Below are 19,339 nucleotides of genomic sequence, written 5' to 3'. Positions count from 1 at the left end.
TGTAGTACATCTTGCGCGGATGACGCATTCGATACAATTACATCACCTGAAACCTGTAGTCGAACTGCACACAGCAATACTGCCATATGGATTCTCATCACTCTCACGTAGCATTGATACTTGATATATCCCTAAAGAAGACAGATCACCGTCAGCAAGTTTCACAGCGTGCACTGTTGTGTTTCGTCCCGGTCATCTTCTGTCCGTGCATGATTCGTGATGATGAGCAGGGCCTGGAAGCTCGAACCCAGAGATTCGTCACCAACCGAACGAGCCGCAGCCTCACCTCCCGAGGCCCGCCGCCGCGGCCGGCCGTCCCCAGCTTCCACATAGCAACAAACGACCACCCAACCACCCTCCCCCCCCCACGCATGCATACTTCCATACGGCCTTCTGCCCATAATATCTGTACAGTCGTTTTGAGCGCTCGCTGATCGCGCGCACCGTGGCCATGGAGCGCACCGAATACCCCGCCATGCTGGTGCGTGTCGCTGCGTCCGCGCTGCGCGGACCGTAGAGAAACATCGTCGCGGGAGGTGCTGACGATTGCGCAGGCGAATTTGCAGCCGGGCCAGGCGGTCGATGTGTTGAACGATCGCGTCAGGCAGGTCGGCAGGCTGAACACCGAGATCGCGGATTGGTTGCAAGTAAGGACGAGACGGGGCCATTGGCTTTCATGAATCACGCGGGAGCGACGGGCTTACACGATTGGCGATGCAGGAGCGCCGACGCTTGGAAGAGTTGTACTCTAATGGCCTGCGGAAACTCGCTAGGCGCAACATTGAGGGCGCGGACCTTGGGTAGGGCGTTTTGGCTGGCTCAATGCGATCGCTCGGAAGCTGACTGGATCACAGCACCTTCGCGGCTCCATGGAACACTCTCACGAACTCGGCAGAGAACCTGGCCGAGTCGCACTCGCTGCTCGCGTCGAAGATCGAGGTCGACGTCGAGCGGCCGCTGCGCGAGTTCGTCGGCAGTAACCGTGAGATGACGGCCATGGCAAACATGCAGGGGAACCTGGGACACATCGCGCGCGACGTCGATCGCGCGAGGCAAAAGGTAGACAAGCTTCACAGCAAAGGCGACACCAGCAAAGTCGCAGGCGCGACCTCGGACCTGGAGACAACACAGGCGCAGTGGGAATCCCAGGCACCGTACGTGTTCGAGAGCCTGCAGGCCGCAGACGAGTCGCGGTGGAATCACCTGAGGGATGTCCTCACGCAGTTCCAGACACACGAGGTCGATCAGGTGGAGAAGCACCGCGTCTCGGCAGAGCAGGTTCTCAACATCCTGCTCAACGTGGAGACCGCGGATGAGATCAAGACGTTCGCCCTGCAGGCCGTGGAAAACAGGCCGCCTACACACGCTTCGTCTGGACCTGCAATGGGCACGCCATCTCGGACAGGCACTGCGGGCTCGTCACTGGGTCGTTCTGTCTCGCATGCGAGCGAGGAGAACGGCCAGGCGCCTGCGCCTTTACCCGAGAAGAAGGAGAAGGGCCCGCTCAAGGGTCTCAAGAGACTCGGCACTGTTATGGGACGACGAAACAGGGAAAGCAAGCATCCCCAGCAATTGGCATCCATGTCGGAGTCGCCTGAAAGAAGGCCTAAAGCATCGCCGTTCAACTCGTTCAAAGGAAGGCTGGGTGGTTCGAAAGATACCCCCAATCTCGCCCCACCTGGCGAACAGCAAAGGCCGCACTCACCATTGCGAGCGGGTAGCGAGATCTTGGAGTCGTCGTCGAGCCGCCCGAGTCACGAACCTCGTAGCCCGTCGCCGCCACCACAGGAGAGCCACGGTTCTGGCGTAAACGGTGTGGCTGCAGCCACCGGTCTAGGCGCAGTCGCAGGTGCCGGCGGCGCCGCGGCCATTGCTTCGAATATCCCCAACGGCAGCCACCAAGGTGACCTCGCAGACTTGCAGCCTCCTCAAGCCACTCAGCCGCAACCGGCGGCGGCGCCTGTCATCGCCGAGCCGGAGAAAGACAGCGAGGGCTACTCTGTTCCTGCGAGGGATGTGGACCCGATCACGCAGGCACAGCAGGATGCTGCAGAGTCTGGCGAGAACGTGCCTCCGCAGTTCAACGTCAACATTCGCAATGCGCCGATCCAAGATGAACAAGGCGCCGATGCGCAAGCTGCCATGGCCAGCATGGCAAACAAGCTTCAAATGGTAAGTGCTACGGATTGAAGGAGATGTGATTATTGTACTGACTGCCCAATAGCAAGCGCCACCTCAGAGACTCGGCACCGTCCGTGGTCGCCGTGAGATGCGCAACAGCTACATCCCGCCGCCCGTAGAGCAGCAGATTCCTGAGACTGAAGCGGCAGAGATCGCACCTGCTCCAGTAGCTCCGGTTCCCGAGACCACTTCACGAGAGCCCGTGCAGACCAACATTGCCTCACCCCCCGTCGCGTCTCCCTCTTCGCCAGGCGGGTTCTCCCCTGCAGGAGGGCTTGCGACTTCCACCTTCTCCCCCTTCTCCCCAGCAGACAACAGCTCTCCCTTCCGCCCAGCATCCCGCCAACCCGGCCTGGGCGCCGACCTCGCCGGCGACACCCAATCCATCCGCTCCGGCCGCTCCCTAACCAGCACCGGCAGCCAAGGCGCCCACCGCCACCCGGACCTCACCGACCCCGGCCTCAACACCTCCATCATCGAAACAGTCAACGCGCGCTTCGAAAACGGCGCCCTCACCTCCTCCTCCCTCATCGGCGAAATCGCCCTCGCCTACAACCCGCCCGACTTCTCCACCCCGTTCGGCACCGACACGCTCCGCCTCGACAACTTCTCCCGCCTCGAAAAAGTCGCCCCCAACCCGGCCTTCATCTCCCCCGTCCCAGAAAAGGAAGGCGAGTACGCCGTCTCCCTCGCCAGCATCCTCGCCAAGCCCCAAGTCGCCTTCAAATATCAAGCCCCCGCCGGCGCCTCCGCCGCGCCGCTGCTCCTCTCCCTCGCGACCAAGATCGAACCAGCCCAGACCTCCATCATCCTCTCCTACAGCCTGAACCCGGCTTACCAGACCACCGAGCCCCTGGCCCTCTCGAACGTCGTCCTCGCCCTCTCGCTCGACGGCGCCAAAGCTTCGTCTTGCCTCTCCAAACCCGTGGGGACCTTTTCGCGCGACCGGAGCTTGATTTTCTGGCCGCTGGGCGATGTTGTTCTGATGCCCGGCGCGGCGCCGGCGAAGCTGCTCGCGCGGTTTGCGACGGAGGGCGAGGCGAGGGGCGGGGCTGTGGAGGCTAGGTGGGAGTTGGGCGGTGGGGGTGTTGCGGTGGGGGTTAGTGTTAGGGGGGAGAGTGGCGGCGAGGCGGATCCGTTCGCTGACGAGGAGGTTGGGGGTGGGTGGAGGGTTTGTGGGGGGAGCAGGAGGGTTGTGGGGGGGAGTTATGTTGGGAAGTGAGGTGAGGTGACGTGGGATATGGTGGGGAGCGGTTGTTGTGATACCCTCGATGTTTTTTTCGTTGACTTGTCTCTATGGTATGGTTTGCTTGTTTATTTTGTGATGGAAGATGAGGGATTGCTTTTTTTTTTCTTTTTCTTTTGAGCTTCGCTATGTAGATACACTCGTGTATAGGAAGGAGCCTACTACCACCGTCACCGTCACCGTCCTCGTCATCGTCGAACCCCTTCCCTTGCTTGCTCACTGTCCCCATCGATCAATCGACGACAAAACGACAGCCCAAGGCCCCGCTCGAACTCGAACAATGCCCTATGCGTTCAGTCACTTCGAAAATTCCGCCAGCCATCCCGCCAGACCGACTCGCTCAGACCTTCCCACTCCGCAGCGCATCGACTGCTCATCGACTGCTCATCGCCAAGCTCGTAGTCCCCAATTCTAACAGGCTAGTCCACAAAGCAAGCCCTTGTGCTCTCCCGCACGTGACGCGGAAGGAAAACACGGGACAGATGTGCAGGGATGTGGGTGGGGAGTGGGAGTGGGAGTATTCTCCGCCCGTTGGAGAGTTAGTAGTCAGTGCCTACTTAGCACTAGTCGCACGTGCTGGGCGGGGCGGTGCGGGGCGGGGTTGGTCCTGAAGGTTTCGATTTCGGAGGGCCGCGAAGGGAGGTGGGTTGGAGGGGTGCTGTATCTGGATGCATGGGATTCCTGCGGCCTGTTTGGCTTGCCAGGGAAGTCTGCTCGAGAGGGTTTGGGACAGGTGAGCTCCCCCTTGGGGATATGGGTCTTGGGGGGTTTGGGATTTGGCGTTGGGAAGTCGCGGTTGCGGTTTTGATGATGCAGAAGTACATTCGTTTTGTTGTACAAACGGACAAGTCAAGCCATGTCCAACTCTCACTCTTCATTTCCCCAAGACTTTCTCTCGAAGTCTAGATCCCCTCACGTCCAACTTGCGATAAGACAAAACCACGCTCGACAAGCTCAAGCCTTAACCCAGCACCTTCTCAGCGGCGCTCACTAAACAAACGCAAACCCGCGTCAGCGCACGTGGCCAACGGAAGCAAACCCAGGTCCCAGAGACTTCGAATCCTTCCACTGCCGCCAAGGCAGGAAAAGGCAAAAAGGGAAACATGAGGACGGAACTCACCGTTCAATCCAGTGTTGTCGGGCTCGACGTGGGCCTGGACGACCTTGCCGTCCTCGACCACGAGGGCGTAGCGCTTGCTGCGGGCGTTGCCGAAGATGGCGGCGCTGTCGAAGGACAGGTCGAGGGCGGAGGTCAGGGCGCCGTGCGGGTCGGCGAGGAAGCGGATGCCGCTGCTGCCGGTGGGGTCGAGGGCGGTGGCCCAGGCGCCCATGCTGGTGGGAGGTTTTGTTAGAAGGGTGGTATGGGGAGGGGAGGGGGTTGTTTGCGTGGTGACTATTCGGGAAGGTGGGAAGTGCGAACAGCGTTACGAGCAATACGACTTACACGAAAGGGTCGTTGACGGAAACGACAAACACCTTGCCGGCGTTCTTCAGCGCCGGGTGGTTGACATAACCGGGCACGTGGGAGCTGGAACACGCCGGGCCTTTGGGTCGGGGAGGATGCGTGTCAGCCGCAGGTACGACGAATCACTCGTACCGTGGGTGGGCGGGGAAAGCATAAGCATACTGAAGGCGGCCGGCACACCGACGACGACACCCTTGCCGGTCTTGAGCTCCTTGGCGAGGTCGACCTTGTTGCCGGGCGAGGACTCGACCAGGTCGACGCTGGGGATGGAGTCGCCCACGGCGACGTTGAAGCGCGCCGACGACTGGAAGGAGCGGGCGGCGCCAATGGCGCGCGGGGCGGCCGAGGCGAAACGGCGGGTGGCGAACATGTTTTTTTTTGCTTTCGCTCTGCGGGTGCGGATGCGGAGGATGGGGACGGGGGTTCGGGGAGGTGAGGTGGGAGACAGGTGGGTGAAAGTGGCATAGTCGGTATAGACAGGTGAGGGCTCGTCACGCTTTGGTGCTAGCGCGCGCTGGGATGCGCCGACGTCAGCAGCCATTGGCTCGCGTGGGGTGGGCGTGGCGGCTTGGCGGAGGTGATCGCTGGCGGATGGCGCTCCGCTGCGGCGTGCCGGGTCTGGATGTGGCGGCGGCCGTCTCGTGGTGAGGAGGGCGATGGGGAAAGGCTGATTCAGCCATGCTCGCTAGGCACCGCTCCCGAGAGGTCGGCGGCGTGGGCGCGGGCGACGGGCGACGGGCTGCGCAGACGGCTGGGAGCGCGGCGGCGCTGGGAGCATCGCAGCGACGGCGCGCCGAGGGTACCTGCAGTCGGAGAGATATTGCGACATGGCGAGCGGCGTGAAGAGGGGAGGGGAAGCTGAGGCTGGATCAGGGTAATGCAGCGATCGACGGCGAGGCGCCGCCTGCGCGGCGCGCTGGAATCATGCTTCAAGATAAGGTAGATGGCCGTGGTCGATCCGGGCGTCGAGCAAGCGAGCGCCAGGCCGATGGGGTTGCGGTCGGCGGCAGGATTGCGCGCGGGCAGGCCGATTCGGGACGAAGGACGGGCAGGGTGCGGCGGGCAGAGTTTGAGAGGGGCGGATTGGGTTGCAGCGAGAAGGCAGCGCGGGCGAGGGCGCGGACGAGGGCATGCAGAAGCGGCGGGGCGATCAGGCTCGTTCGAGGGTAATTAAGGTAGACTACTGAGAAGTGAGGACAGAGGCGTCGAGGGCAGCGCGGTGCCGGGCGTGGCTTGGTGGCTCCTGGCTCTGCTGCTGGCTGCTGCTGGCTGCTGCTGGCTGCTGCTGGCCGGTGGCAGCTGGTCGTGGGCGCAGGGCAGCGCGGCGGCATGGGCGCATCCACCATGGCGGCATCCACCATGGCACGCCACGAGCCGCCGGCATCTTCCACCCACCAGTGCCACCCCCGACGCTGGATGGGCGCCCGCTCCAGCGCTGCCGTCGCTCGGTTGGTCTGCCGCCCTGCGCGCTGTGGCTCCCTCTCCTCTCTGCCCTGCCCTGCCCCGGCTGTCCAAGGCTGCCAGGCTGCCAGGCTGACAGGCTGCCCGCTGCCGTGCGTCCTGCGTTGCTTTCACCTTCCTCCACCGAGTGCCAGCACCAGCAGCCCAGCCGCACGAGGGCGAGGAGTTCTGTCGCCGCCGCCCCACCACGTTGTTGTTCCTCCTCCCACTTGTCTCGCATCTGCTGCTCCATCTCCGTCTCCATCTCTGTCTCCATCTCCCTCGCCACACACCCCCGCCATACCATCTGCCGCCCGTCGCTGCTCCCACGCCCCCCTGCTGCCGAGTTGCGCGCGCGGAAAGTCCGGGTTCATTCCACCGCCACGGTAGCTTCGCAAGCCACCAGCTCATCGCTGTCACCCCCGGCCGACTCCCATTCTCGCCGTCCTGCGCTGCGCTGCCCTGCCTTGAACCTGGCCCAAGGCCGTGTCTCAACTCCATCTTCACCCGCCGCCGTGCGCCCATTCGATCCGCCTTCTGTCCACCTGCCGTATCGCCGACTCCTGCACCACGCAGTCTGGCAGTCGCACACCCTTCCCGTCCCTCGCCAACCCACGCTGCCCACGCCGCCCACGCCAGCCCGCCGGCGCGCCTACACACGGCCGGGCGCACATGACATAGCGTCCTGACTGCGCTTTTGTCCGCCGACACACCCTGCCCGACTCGAGTCGCGCGCAACACCAGAGCCCGAGTGAAGACTGCCGAGGCGTGCGCCGCGCGACATCTGCAACCATGGACGGAAACGCCGGCCAGTCGGCCAATAGTTCCAGCGACTTCGTGAGTGCGCCCCGATCCACGCGTAGTATCCTGCCCACTGACCGCATAAACAGGTGCGCAAACTCTACAAGTAAGCACTCGACCGCAATTGCGCGCCAATGCGCTTGCTCACAATCGTTTTCACAGGATGTTGGAGAACCCGCAGGACGAGAGCGTGGTGCGCTGGGGGAACGAGGGCGACAGCTTCGTCGTGCTGGAGGTAAGGACACGAGCGCGAGCGATTCAATGCCTGGCAGAGCGCAATGGCTGATGTCTCTCACGCGCAGAACGAGAAATTCACCAAACACATCCTCCCGAAACACTTCAAGCACAGCAACTTCGCCAGTTTCGTGCGTCAGCTTAACAAGTACGACTTTCACAAAGTCAGGCACAATAACGAGGAAGGTGGTGCTTCGCCGTACGGCATTGGGGTATGAGTTGGGCTTGAAAATATGTGCGAGTGCGACGCGTAGCTAACACTTTCAGGCCTGGGAATTCAAACACCCCGACTTCAAGATGAACAACAAGGATGCCCTCGATAACATCAGACGAAAGGCACCGGCTCCCAGGAAGCCCAATGTTATGCCGGAAGACATTGTGCCCACTCAGCAGATGGATCTTTTCAACAGCCAACTTGTCGCCACCCAACAGCAGCTCCAGCAGTTGCAGGAGAGATATAACGAGCTCAGCATGCACCATTCCATGCTCTTGCAAGAATTGATCGGCGTGCAGAAGACTGTCGTCAACCACGAGCATGTCATGGGTTATGTCATGAACTTCCTGACTTCAGTCGACGCCCAGCGACGAAGAGAAAGTCGGGTCAACATTCCGTTTGGCTCACACACCAACGGCGCAATCAATGGCGTCGCCCCAGAAGAGCCCGCCGAGAGACGCCTGCCTCCCACAGAGGAAGACGTACCCGCGTCGCCTTTGCAGCACGCTTCTAAGCTGCTGAGCGAAGTCAATGCCGACCACATGCTGAACAGCAACAAGCTGGAACAGCTCAACGAGCAACACATGCGCATGAACGCTTCCTTCACAACACCACCTCCCATCAATGGCACTCGCTCATCTAGCAGAGGCGCTGCGCCGCACTCTGCGACTTCCTCAACTTCCGTTTCATATGGTGACCTCGATAATATGGTCTATCCGATCGGAAACAACCAGGGCATCGACCCTATGTACAGCGGCCACATCCACAACATCCCATACGTCGAACCTCCGAAAGCATCAGAACCCAGCCTGCAACAGACGGAGGGACGTAAGAAGAGCTCCGCCGTAGATCCAGGCTGGAGCCGCCAGCCGCAAATTCTCCTCGTGGAAGACGACCAGACGTGCAGGCGCATCGGTGGGAAGTTCTTGTACGCATTCCAATGCCACGTCGACAGCGCCCTGGATGGTCTAGAGGCGGTCAACAAACTCAACGCCGGCTCGAAATACGACCTCGTGCTCATGGACATCATCATGCCCAATCTGGACGGCGTCTCCGCCACCCACCTCATCCGCCAATTCGACCACACCCCCATCATCGCCATGACATCGAACATCCGCAGCGACGACATCGCGATGTACTTCCAGCACGGTAAGCCCTTGAAAGTCCTCCAATCCCTTCCTCTCCCTCCCACTAACCCCATCCCTCCCAGGAATGAACGACGTCCTCCCCAAACCCTTCACAAAAGAGGGCCTCCTCAGCATGCTCGAAAAGCACCTGGGCCACCTCAAAAAACACCCCCAGCCCCCCTCCCTCGAAATGAACCCTCCCCACCCGAACCCCTCCGCCGCCGTCGCCCCCGCCCCCGCAAAGCGCTCCTACCGCTCCGACGACTCCCCCGCCACCTCCCCCGCAACCGTCAGCAACTGGAACTCCCCCGGCCCGGGACCCCTCGGCGTCTCCCCCGTCAGCGCCACCGCCCCGCACCCCGAAGACCCCTACCTGCAAGGAGGCCCCGCGCCCTACGCCCTCGGGCCCCAGCAGGGCGCGGCCGGCATGCCGCCGCCGCCGGTCCAGGCGCCCATGTACGCCGGTTTGCCGCCGGGGGGTTTAGGGCCGAGACCCCCGCAACCGCAGCAGCACCAGCACCAGCAGCACAGGAGGGGCATCTCGGACATCTCGGGCGGGCAGCCGGATATGGGCGACGCGAAGAGGCAGCAGCTTTACGGCGCGCCGCCGGGGCACATGGGCCAGCAGCAGCAGCATGGGGGGATGCACCAGGGGGGCATGGGGAGGCCGCGGTGAGCTGAGCTTTGGTCAGGAGGAGAAGGATTGGGGACGGGAATGTGAAAGAAGAGACGTTTTTTTGAGAGTTTTTGATCAAATACCTCACCTTACCTTGCCATTCTTAACGGCCGTGGAACTGGGAGGGGAGGTTTATTCATTTAAAAGGGGAGGGAGGAAAGATGGATGGGAGTTGGAGTAGGAGTTGGAGTCGGCGGAAGCGATCTGAGCGAGCGAGCGAGATCCGCGCGAGGCGTTTTGCGGGCGATTTGTATATAATGTGTACATATGGGACGCCGAGGAGGTCTATTCTTTTTTCTTTCTCTGATTTGTCTTGGTTTGTTTTGTTCTCAACGCGGGTTTGTCGGTTGGTTGAGAAAGAGGAAAGATGGAGGGGTAAAGGTTCTCTTCGAACGAGGAGCTCAGCCCGCCGACGGGCGTGGAAGATCCCATCCCGTCTACACAGTGTCGGCGCAGATGGCTGAGAAGAGCGACATCCACCGTCGAGGAGGCTTGGCTTGGCTCGTTTGACGAGGCGGAAGACGAGGTTGAAAGGGGGAGAGAGGGAAAGCCGGACCCCTGGACTGAGGAGCGATACTCATCTTCTACAAATCGGCTTTTTGTTCTTTTCTCTCTTGCGAATTTCTGTTTCCGCTTGCCTCTTATTATTATTGTTTTTGGGCTTCTTTGGTTTCCACGCGCGAGAGGCGGGCGATGTCCCAAGTCTCGGGTTGGGCTCGTTTTCTCTTGTTGATTTCTCGTGTCTAAGGTATGGACTTCTGGGCGGACGCTTTATGTCTTCGGCAGCGAGGGGAGTTTGGCGGCTTTTGTTGGGTTGGGTTGGTGGGCTATTTTTTTTTTTTTTGCCAAGGGCGTTGAATAAGGTGTGATGCCTACCTAGCCACCCAATTTTTGAGATTGTTTTGTTCGATCGTCTCCTGTCATCTGTCGCGTTGATTTGGCTTGCACATGGCGAGGCGTGACAAGTACGCAGTGGCTTCTTCGAACCGGTCTCTGAGCTTTCTTACTGTTACCATGCGGGCTTTTGGAGTACGTAGAAGGGCGAGTGAGGTGTTCCAAATGCAAGCTTCACTACTTTGTCTTGTTTCCTCGCAAATGGTAGGATTCCATGGATCGCGTCCAAATCCGTAACTCGCTGTTGGATAAGGAGACCAGGGGAAATCAGATTGACGAAGTCGGAGATCGACGATGGTTGGTTGGCGCAGTAAGGCGTTGATTGGGCGAGGTGCATTGTTTGGTCGAGGGACGCCGCTACTATTACTTTCACCACTTCTGTTCATTTGATCCCATCTGAGCCCGAAGTGAACCCAGAGCGTCTCGGACCAGATTTGGCACGGCGGCTGCTTTGGCTTTGCATTTGTGAGAAAGTTGTCAATGGAGATGACGGAGCCGTAGCGGGCGAGAGTTGCTGGCGCGGCTGGGACAATTATCTGTTGGAATGTATGCAATTGCGGACTGTCTGACAGCCCGACCTCATGAGCTAGTTTATGATAACACGAGCCTCTAGAATTACATCTCGCGGACTCACAACTGTGCCCGCGCACCTCCATTCGTCCTTATCCACCTCTCACATATCCTTACTCATCCATCTTGGACGTAACATTGCTGAACTCGCCCTTCTTCAACTTCGTCTCCCAGAAAATGGGGTTGGTATCCATGAATCCATGCTTCACCCATCCGTCCTCCTTCACATGGTACAGATTGATGTAACCACCGGAGAAGGCATCCCTGTGCGTGGCCGCGAGAATGCTGCGCTTGCCCAGCTCCAGCGCCTCTGCGTCCTCCATGTCGTAGTGGTACTCGGCGTCGAGCACGCCGTACGCGAACGTCTGCCCGGATCCCACGCAGAACAGATTGCCCGCCAGCCGCGTGCCGTCGCTGTCGATGTAGTAGAGCGCGGGACCCTCGGAGGGCGTGACGCCGGCGCACATGGTTCCCATGGACAGGCCCATGCCTTTGTAGCTGTAGACGAGGTTGGCAAGGATTTTGGACGCGGCGGCGACGGAGATGCGGCGCTTGTGCCGGAGCTCGTGCAGGCGGCATTGCATGCCGAGGTAAGCGAGCCAGTATTGGCAGTCCTGGGGGAGGTGTTAGTGTGACGGCTAGTGGAGGGAAGTGGTGAGTGGGTGTGATGAACGTACGGCTGCACCACCGGCCATGGTGCCGAGCAGACAGCTGTTGATCTCGATGACCTTCTTGACCGTCTGACTGGCGATCCAGTCTCCGGCTGTGGCTCTCGAATCCGTGGCGACGACGATGCCGCCCTTGTGGCGGAAGGCCAGGGTGGTTGTTCCGTGGGCGATCTTGATGGGACACTGCGGGTTGGAGTGGTCGTCGGTCATGGCGCGCAGCCATTGTGAGGGCGAGGCGGTGGGAGGAAGCGCGAACTGTAGTGACAGAGGCTGTGCGAGGTCGGCGGACATCTGTTGCTGCATCTCATCTTCCGAGTAGCCCTCAGCGGCGTGCTGAGAGCGGGAGTGCTGCGCTACGAGCGCATCCATCTTGCTGGGTGTAGGTGTTGATCGGGCGAGAGATTCGGAGTGGCGTGGAGTGAGGAGGATGTATATGGATGGCGTTGATACGGCGGGGAGGATGCGTTTGGAGGTGGTGTTGTTGGATGCAGTACGCTGATGGAGCTTCAACAGCTGCCTCTGGAGTCGCGAGGCAGTCGCGACCTCGTCATCAGTTGGATGCCTCAGGCTGCAATCTCACACCACCACGTCTCGTAGGTGATACGACACTTCACCTCGTTGACCCAAGCAAAACATTATTCTTTGATTCTTGATTTATCATATTGAGCCACCGGTCAAAATGGCTGCTCAAGACAATTGGCAGAAATCACTTACATTCTCTGATCGATTATCTGTCACTTCGAAAATGCAAGTGAGTGTCCGAAATCGATATCAAAATGCAGACACACGAAACTAATAATACATAGCACGGAAGCATACAAAAAAGCCCACCCTGATTGCCCGCCGACCGATGCCACCAAACATGCCAAGTCCGAAGAAGCAAACGCACGAAAGCTTGCTATGACTCTGGTAAGCCAACACCATCCGATCTCCCAACATATCCTATTGACGAACCCCCCAAGACCGAATACCACGAACTCTGCGCGAAATCGATCGGAACCCTCCTAGCAGCAGCAACACCCCCACCCGCAACCTCAGACCACTCCACCCCCGAACGAAACACCCTCAACCTCCCCACCGACGGCGCCCGCATCGGCCCCTACACCAACGCAACCCACCACCAAGACGGCCTCTTCTCCAGCATCCACCGCGCCCTCGACCCCAAAACCAACACCCTCGTCGCCCTCAAAATCACCACGCCCTCCACGCTCCCCGCCCCGCACGACTCCCACCGCGAAGCCCGCCTCCTAACCGCCCTAACCTCCAGCAAAGCCCCCAACATCATCCCCCTCCTCTCCACCTTCACCCAGCAATCCGGCCCGAGCACCAACCTCATCCTCGCCCTCCCCTTCCTCCCCCACCCCCTCTCCACCCTCCTCGCCACCCACAGGCTGCCCCACGCCTCCGCTCGCCCAGTCCTCCACGCCCTCTTCACAGCCCTCGCCCACCTCCATTCGCAAGGAATAATCCACCGCGACGTCAAGCCCTCCAACATCCTGCTCGCCACCCCCAGCGGCCCAGCCTACCTCTCCGACTTCGGCACCGCCTGGAGCGCCAGCGATCCGGGCAGCGAGCCGGCCGAAGCGAAGCATTTGGAAGTCGGGACGACGAGCTACCGCCCTCCGGAGCTTCTGTTCGGGCGCGCGGGGTACGGGGGCGAGGTGGATTTGTGGGCGGCGGGGTGCGTGGCTGCCGAGGTCGTGGGGTACGCTTCCGGGGGACTGAAGGGAGGAGGAGCGGGGGGGAGGACGCTGTTCGACTCCGGGGATCTGGGCAGCGAGCTGGCGCTGATCAAGAGTATGTTTGAGGTGCTGGGGACGCCGGACGAGGGGGTTTGGCCGGTGAGTTTTTTGGCCGTGTTCTTTCTTTTGTTTTGGGGGTGCGGAAGCTGATTATTGTGGTGGTCGAACAGGAAGCTCCCACCCTCCCCGACTGGGGCAAGATGCGCTTCACGCGGTACGCGGGCAAGGCGTGGGCGGAAATTCTGCCCGGCGCGACGGCCGAGGCGAGGGGTTTGGTTAGCAAGTTGGTGGTTTTTGAGAGTGGGCGGAGGCTCAGGGCGGAAGAGGTATGTCTTAGTGGACGCTTTGAAAAAAGACTCGAGAGCGAAGTGTGCTGATTTTGATTCCGATCAGGCCTTGAAGCATCCTTACTTCACCTCGGAAGAGAAATGAGATAGGTACTCTGGCGTCCGTGTATTAGGCAGGAGGGATGAGATTTGATGTTCATGTCAGGAGCATTCGTCTCTGGTCTATGTATGTCGCGTCTCTTGCTCGGGAGGCTTTCAATCGAAGCCCGTGTGCCGGTCTAAGCGGCAGCTGGCCGCCGAATCGTCGCAGATCGATCGGTCGTCGTCGTCGTTGTCGTCGGCCGTGATATATATCTAACATACAATCTACGGTGCATAGAAAAAAAAAGAAAGTATCACACAACCTCCCACAAGCCAAGGGCACAGAACCCCAAGGATCCCGCCGCCCGTCCCAATCCCCTTGGCAAGAAGAAGGAAATCATAATATCAACCCTCCATCACACCTCGCCCTCTCCCTAACCCCACAAGTTCACTTCCCCACAACCCCCGCCCCAAACCTCTCCCCGCCCCTCCGCACAAACCTCAACGGCACCTTCTCCCCCCTCAACTGAATCGTGACAATAGTCCCCATGCCCGTCCTCATCAGCTCCCTAGCCCTCTCGTCCGCCAAGCGCCAGACCTCCCTCTTGCGCTCCGCGCCTAGCGTCTCCTCGCTCTCGCCCTCGCGCAGAAACATGCTGACATCGAGCTCGACGCTCCAGGTCTTGAAGATCGTCGCCAGCACGGCCAGGATCTCGACCTGCCCGAAGCGCCGGCCGAGGCAGCTGCGGTAGCCGTCGGAGAACGGGACGTAGGAGCCCTTGAGGGGGCGGAAGAGCGTGGAGGCCGTGTCGGGGCGCGTGTCCGGGCCCTCCTTGTCGGGTCCTTGCTCTTGGGCTTGAGAGTCGGAGGAGGCGGACTGCTGCGCCTCGTCGTCGAGCAGCCAGCGCTCCGGGCGGAAATTGTTCAGGTCCTCGAGGTCCGTGTGCGGCCAGTACTTGGGGTTGCGGTGCAGGCCGGCGGTGCTGAGGCTGACGAAGCAGCCGGCGGGGACGGAGTAGTGGCGGCCCGCGGCGGAGAGGCCCTGCGGGACGCCCTGGGCGGTGGTCTTGGGGATGCCAACGACGGGGGGCAGGACGCGGAGCTCCTCGTTCATGACGGCGCCGCACATGCTGCCGAAGAGCTTGGGGACGTCGTCGTCGTAGTCCCACTCGGAGCTCGGGCGGTCGCCGAGGATGGCGTCGAGGTCTTGCTGCAGGCGGCGCTGGGAGGACGGGTGCATGGCGAGGAAGACGCTGGCGAAGTGGATTGTGTTGGCGGCGGTTTCGTGGCCGGCGAGGATGAAGACGAAGGCGTTGCCGAGGATTTCGTCTTCGGTCAGGATGGGCTTGGAAGGGTTGGGGTTGCCGGGCTTTTTCTCGTTCATGGTTGGGGTGTCTGGGGGGGAGTCGGCGGAGTAGCCGGCGCCGCGGACCAGGGCGCCCATGAGGTCCATGCCGTCGCCTGCGCGGCCGCTGGTGACATCGTCGAGCTTCTTATTGTACATCTCGCGCATGTACTTGTACCATTCGGTGTAGGCTTCGTAGGTTTCGTTGAGGGTCTTGTTCGGAGCCCACTTCATCATCCATTTGGGGAACACGAGAACGACAAGCAGATTATCGAGGAGCAGGGTGAGTGCATCCTTGAACGTGAGGGAGTGACCGGGTGGAGGTTTCTGAGGACCCTCATCCTCGTGAGGCCAAGTGAGACGAACACCGAAGCCGGCAAGAGAGATGACATGCAGACTGAGACGCATCATCTGGTCGGATACATCGTGCAGAGGCTTGCTGACTTCATCGTCAGGCTTCATCCATCCAGCCATCATCGACTTCGCCTGACGGAGAGACTCCTCCCAGACGACGCGATTGTTGCGCTCGGTGAATGGCGGGCTGGTGATCTTGCGGTGGTGACGCCATATCGCGCCCTCGGTGGAGACAACGTTCTTGCCGAAGACATCCAACGATCCATAAAGATCGATGGGCTTGGGGAAGTCAGTACGACGAGTGGTGATTTGATTGACGGCATCCGCGTCTGCTACTGCCAATAGGTTCTTGCCCGGAGAGACGACGATGAACATGTCACACCCCAGCTTCTCGTAGATACCGTGCTTTTGCGTCCATCCCCAGTCCGGGATGGCGAAGCTGCAAGCTGACGTTAGCTTCTATGCAGCTTACTTAAGAAAGGGACAACACCAGAGGCGGCACATACTCTGTCCACGTCAGCCAGGAGGCCGGCAGGATCTTCTTGCACAAGGGCAGCCATATCAAGTGCGTGCTCAGCCAGAATCGATTGAACGTGTAGACCGGCATGCAAACGTAGGGAAGCCCTGACTTCTTCGCCGCGGCGAGGTTGACGGCAAAGCATCGGACGGTGTTGGCCACGTAGGCGAACGCGAGGCCTACGATGGCCAGGATCAGGTAGGAGACCATGTTCGCGTGGATGTTCTCGCCTGGGAGATATCGTTTGCGAAGCAGCGGAGCCGATCCCAGTTTATCGAAGAATGCCCAACTTGGCGTGTCGCTTGTACGATTGTCAAGCGAGTTCTGGAGCCCAGCCCGAGTTGGTAATGTGAAGGCCTGTTTCGGACCTCGGTGCGTCGTCTTTCAATTGAAGCGAAATACGGCACTTGCCGCTGTCTGCAGGTCAGGGAAGTCGTCTTCAGATGATCGACCGCTTGTGTGCTGACAGGGTAAAAAGGATGGCGCCGGACAGGGCCGTGAGGGCGTCGTTCAGCAGCCCGGGGTGGATACCGAATCCAGTAAGTCCCTGGCGTTCGCGACTTCCTGCGACGGTCGATACGGAATGGCCGTGTGACTCGGATGGGAGGCAGTGGTCGAGTTGCGCGCTCGAGAGGTCTGAGAAGTGGTCACACTGCCGCCATTGACCAGGCCAGACGTGCGGTTACATGGGAGCGAAGAAAAATCAACGCAAGGTTGGAAGGATTCAGTTGCTTATTGATGGCGATGGCCTAAGGATCGGTTGGCAGCGGGCGCGTCCCCACTGTAAAGGCTATGCTGATCACCGTCATGAGATTGCCGAAGAGGGCTGCTGCTCTCGGCCGCCGAGACGCGCGCTGGGTGTGCTGCAGCAGCGCGGCGGTCGGCGGCCTCACGTCGTCGCCTGCACTGCGCGTTTCCTGAGGCTGCTGCGGCAGGCGGTACAGTAGATATGTCAGAAGACATTGAGCGAACAACAAAGGCGCGAGCCGCCCACGGATGCCCCGGAGAGCTGTCTCGAGCGTTGCAGCGCGGCCGTTGACGCACGAGACGGCGACGATGCTTCGGATGTGCAGAGTCCGAAGAGAGGACCAAGCCTCCGCTAGGCGCAAACGAGACAACACGAGGTGATGGGCGGCGGCGACTGGCTGGCGGACACCGCGGGCCTGTCTCCACACGCTGGCACCCTCGGCACGCAAGCGAGCCGCGAGACTCCATTAGTTCAGAGGTAGTCGTGGTAGTGAGAGCGTGCTCGGCGTGTTGAGGTGGGTGAGAGAGTGTCGCTGGCGAGTTACGCTGGCCTTGCGAAGCCCACGTACCTTGGGCGGTGGTGATCGCGCAGCCGTGGCCGTCTCGGAACATGCGCTTTGGCGGGCGATGGGTCTGGGCCGCGCCTTGCAGCGTGCATAGCAGCATAGCACACACCCATGCTCGCGACTCGTGTTTGCCTGCCCCGCGGTATGCCCATGCGCGGGAGCTCTGCTGCCCGTGTTTGAGTTATTACCACCCAGGCACTACGACACTACCTAACAGTGCCACTACCATGTACATACTGCACGCCCATGCCAAGGCCCGTGTGCTGCATGTACCTGCTCTACGCCCACGCGCGTGCCCTGTCCTGACGTGCAGCGCGCTGCGTCGAGCCTGCTGGTGCGCGCTCCAAGGCTCCATCGCTGCCGCATGGCTGCAGATCGCGGTCGCCTGCGTCTCTAAGCGACCTGTTTCACCGCGCATGCGCCTCGTCTATTGTAGACTTCAGCAATCATGCCCGTCTGCGCGCCCTTTGCGGAGCGGTAAATCAAGCAGGACCGCAGGCCCGCCGTCTCAGATCTCGAGCCTGTTTCATCGATTTATATTGGGCGATGCCTCGCAGCGAGCCCTCGCCCTCGCCCGGCTGCGCCAGCCGGCGGGTGGAAGGCTTCGAGAACGAGAGCAAGCTACAACCTCAAGGTAAGGCCCTTGGCTGCCCTCCGCCATGCCACAACAACCACCGCCACACCCGTCGGCGATCGTCCCTGCGGTGGAGTCGCAGCAGCCCTGGCCCTGCCTCGCTACCGAACCCTCCATCACGACGTCGCATCGTCGCCGTCGCCGGCCAGAGTGCCCTGTCCATGCCCGCAGGAGGTCCCCCATTGGAGCGCTCGGCAATGACCGTTACTGCTGGACTAAAGTCTAGAGGACACTCGCACACCGCGTGCGTGCGGCCCACACTCTGTAGGCGACCATCCAAGGGCCGCGCGTGTGAGCTCACGGCCGGCGAAGCGAGCGATCGCCTTCGCGGCTAAGGCGACGGACAGTCAGACAGCAGCCAGCGTGTCGTCGGTTGCGGCAGCTGTTGCGGGCCTGATGAGGTGCTGACCGCACCCTCGCCTGCTCGCCTGCTCGCCTGCACATCCCGCGCGAGGTGCCGGCGGCGGCAGCAGCTTCGCGGCAGATGGCAGATGGATGGCCCTCGCGAGCCAGCGCGCGCAGGCTTCTTCTCGTGCCGTCGCCGCCAATTTTCCCTCACGCGCGTCAAACGAGCGGTAATATCTATAATAGTACCTTAACGTGCTACCTAGTACTCGCTTGCTCCCCAGATCGCGAGTCTCGCCGCCCTCGCGGTCCCGCCATCCCGGCCAGCCGGCAGGGCCCGGCATCCTTGTCGGTCGCGTGTGCGTGTGCTTCGCGTAGACAGCAGCGCTGCCGCACCTCACTCTGCCCTGAAGCCCTGCGACGCTGACGTTGATTGACATCCGCCACGAGGGCCTGCGACATGCGACATTCGCCCTACCCGCGCGCCCGCGCAGTCAAGACGATGCGCGCCCAGCCTCGCCCGCGACACGAATAGAGTGCGCGGCCGGGCGCTGGCCCATCCTCCGCATCTTCCTGCCATCACGGCTGGTCGGGGGCTTCGCGCGAACCACGCTTTCCCAAGCATCCGGAGCGGGTTGGCCTGACCCTCCAGCTGGATTGGGGCCGCGTGACGGCACTCGTGTGCTGCGCCTGCCGTTGGGCGTGGAGTCCTGTGCGCGCTTTGACGAGACGCCGATGTGGAAGACTATAGACGAGATTGCTGGCAGCGCACGCAGACTTCTCGCTGCGACTGCGACGCCCGGGTGGGTCGCCCGTTCCTATAAGGTCAAACCTTCGTCCGCCTACTTCCAACGGCGATCAACCGTCGACCTTCCTACTCCTACTCCTTGAGCACCTCTTTTGACTTTCCATTCCATACCTCCATCGTCACCACCTTACATCATCCCACACCGCACCATCGCATCAATCACTCTCCGTCTCATTTCATCCCAAACACCACTCCGAACATCCATCCCTGCTTGAAACCACAATGGCCATGGACCTTACCTTCTGCATCTACCTGGCCAACAACGGCTCCACAACTTCCGCTTCGAAAACAAAGCAAACCAACGACCCTTCCAATATCGTCTACCAGTCTTTCCTCCAAGGCGTCTCCAACGATATCCAACGCTTTCAAGCCCTGCAACGGGTCGTCTGCGGCCATT

General features: G+C 60.8%; 6 protein-coding genes across 6 annotated transcripts; 3 read left to right on the top strand and 3 right to left on the bottom strand.

Moving 5' to 3' along the window:
- Nucleotides 1-368: 368 nt before the first annotated feature.
- Nucleotides 369-3,403, top strand: WHR41_08960 (uncharacterized protein; the record flags this gene model as incomplete). Its single annotated transcript, XM_069377564.1, has 5 exons — nt 369-481; nt 555-647; nt 721-800; nt 855-2,172; nt 2,225-3,403. The coding sequence occupies exons 1-5, from the start codon at nt 452-454 to the stop codon at nt 3,401-3,403; spliced, it is 2,700 nt and encodes an 899-aa protein (XP_069225439.1). The 5' UTR covers nt 369-451.
- Nucleotides 3,404-4,202: 799 nt separating this feature from the next.
- Nucleotides 4,203-5,443, bottom strand: WHR41_08959 (uncharacterized protein). The gene is made up of 4 exons (XM_069377563.1): nt 5,055-5,443; nt 4,872-4,971; nt 4,548-4,759; nt 4,203-4,417 (listed from the first exon to the last, which is right to left on the bottom strand). The coding sequence occupies exons 1-4, from the start codon at nt 5,431-5,433 to the stop codon at nt 4,389-4,391; spliced, it is 720 nt and encodes a 239-aa protein (XP_069225450.1). The 5' UTR covers nt 5,434-5,443; the 3' UTR covers nt 4,203-4,388.
- A 1,042-nt stretch (nt 5,444-6,485) lies between these two features.
- WHR41_08958 (uncharacterized protein) lies at nt 6,486-9,384 on the top strand (the record flags this gene model as incomplete). Its single annotated transcript, XM_069377562.1, has 6 exons — nt 6,486-7,169; nt 7,223-7,239; nt 7,296-7,368; nt 7,436-7,579; nt 7,635-8,730; nt 8,792-9,384. Exons 1-6 carry the CDS (start codon nt 7,125-7,127, stop codon nt 9,382-9,384), a joined length of 1,968 nt encoding a protein of 655 aa, XP_069225449.1. The 5' UTR covers nt 6,486-7,124.
- A 1,426-nt stretch (nt 9,385-10,810) lies between these two features.
- On the bottom strand, nt 10,811-12,016 carry WHR41_08957 (uncharacterized protein). Its single transcript, XM_069377561.1, has 2 exons — nt 11,526-12,016; nt 10,811-11,462 (listed from the first exon to the last, which is right to left on the bottom strand). The coding sequence occupies exons 1-2, from the start codon at nt 11,883-11,885 to the stop codon at nt 10,962-10,964; spliced, it is 861 nt and encodes a 286-aa protein (XP_069225448.1). The 5' UTR covers nt 11,886-12,016; the 3' UTR covers nt 10,811-10,961.
- Nucleotides 12,017-12,195: 179 nt separating this feature from the next.
- On the top strand, nt 12,196-13,948 carry WHR41_08956 (uncharacterized protein; the record flags this gene model as incomplete). Its single annotated transcript, XM_069377560.1, has 5 exons — nt 12,196-12,263; nt 12,323-12,425; nt 12,479-13,357; nt 13,429-13,584; nt 13,652-13,948. The coding sequence occupies 5 exons, from the start codon at nt 12,196-12,198 to the stop codon at nt 13,688-13,690; spliced, it is 1,245 nt and encodes a 414-aa protein (XP_069225445.1). The 3' UTR covers nt 13,691-13,948.
- Nucleotides 13,711-16,648, bottom strand: WHR41_08955 (uncharacterized protein). The gene is made up of 2 exons (XM_069377559.1): nt 15,832-16,648; nt 13,711-15,764 (listed from the first exon to the last, which is right to left on the bottom strand). Exons 1-2 carry the CDS (start codon nt 16,050-16,052, stop codon nt 14,075-14,077), a joined length of 1,911 nt encoding a protein of 636 aa, XP_069225447.1. The 5' UTR covers nt 16,053-16,648; the 3' UTR covers nt 13,711-14,074.
- Nucleotides 16,649-19,339: the final 2,691 nt, after the last annotated feature.

The sequence above is a fragment of the Cladosporium halotolerans genome (assembly GCF_011745625.1).
Source record: "Cladosporium halotolerans strain TM138-S3 chromosome Unknown Sca53, whole genome shotgun sequence".
NCBI lineage: Eukaryota > Fungi > Ascomycota > Dothideomycetes > Cladosporiales > Cladosporiaceae > Cladosporium > Cladosporium halotolerans.
Note: the sequence above shows the minus strand (reverse complement) of the source record. Positions and strands in the feature narration are given on the sequence as shown.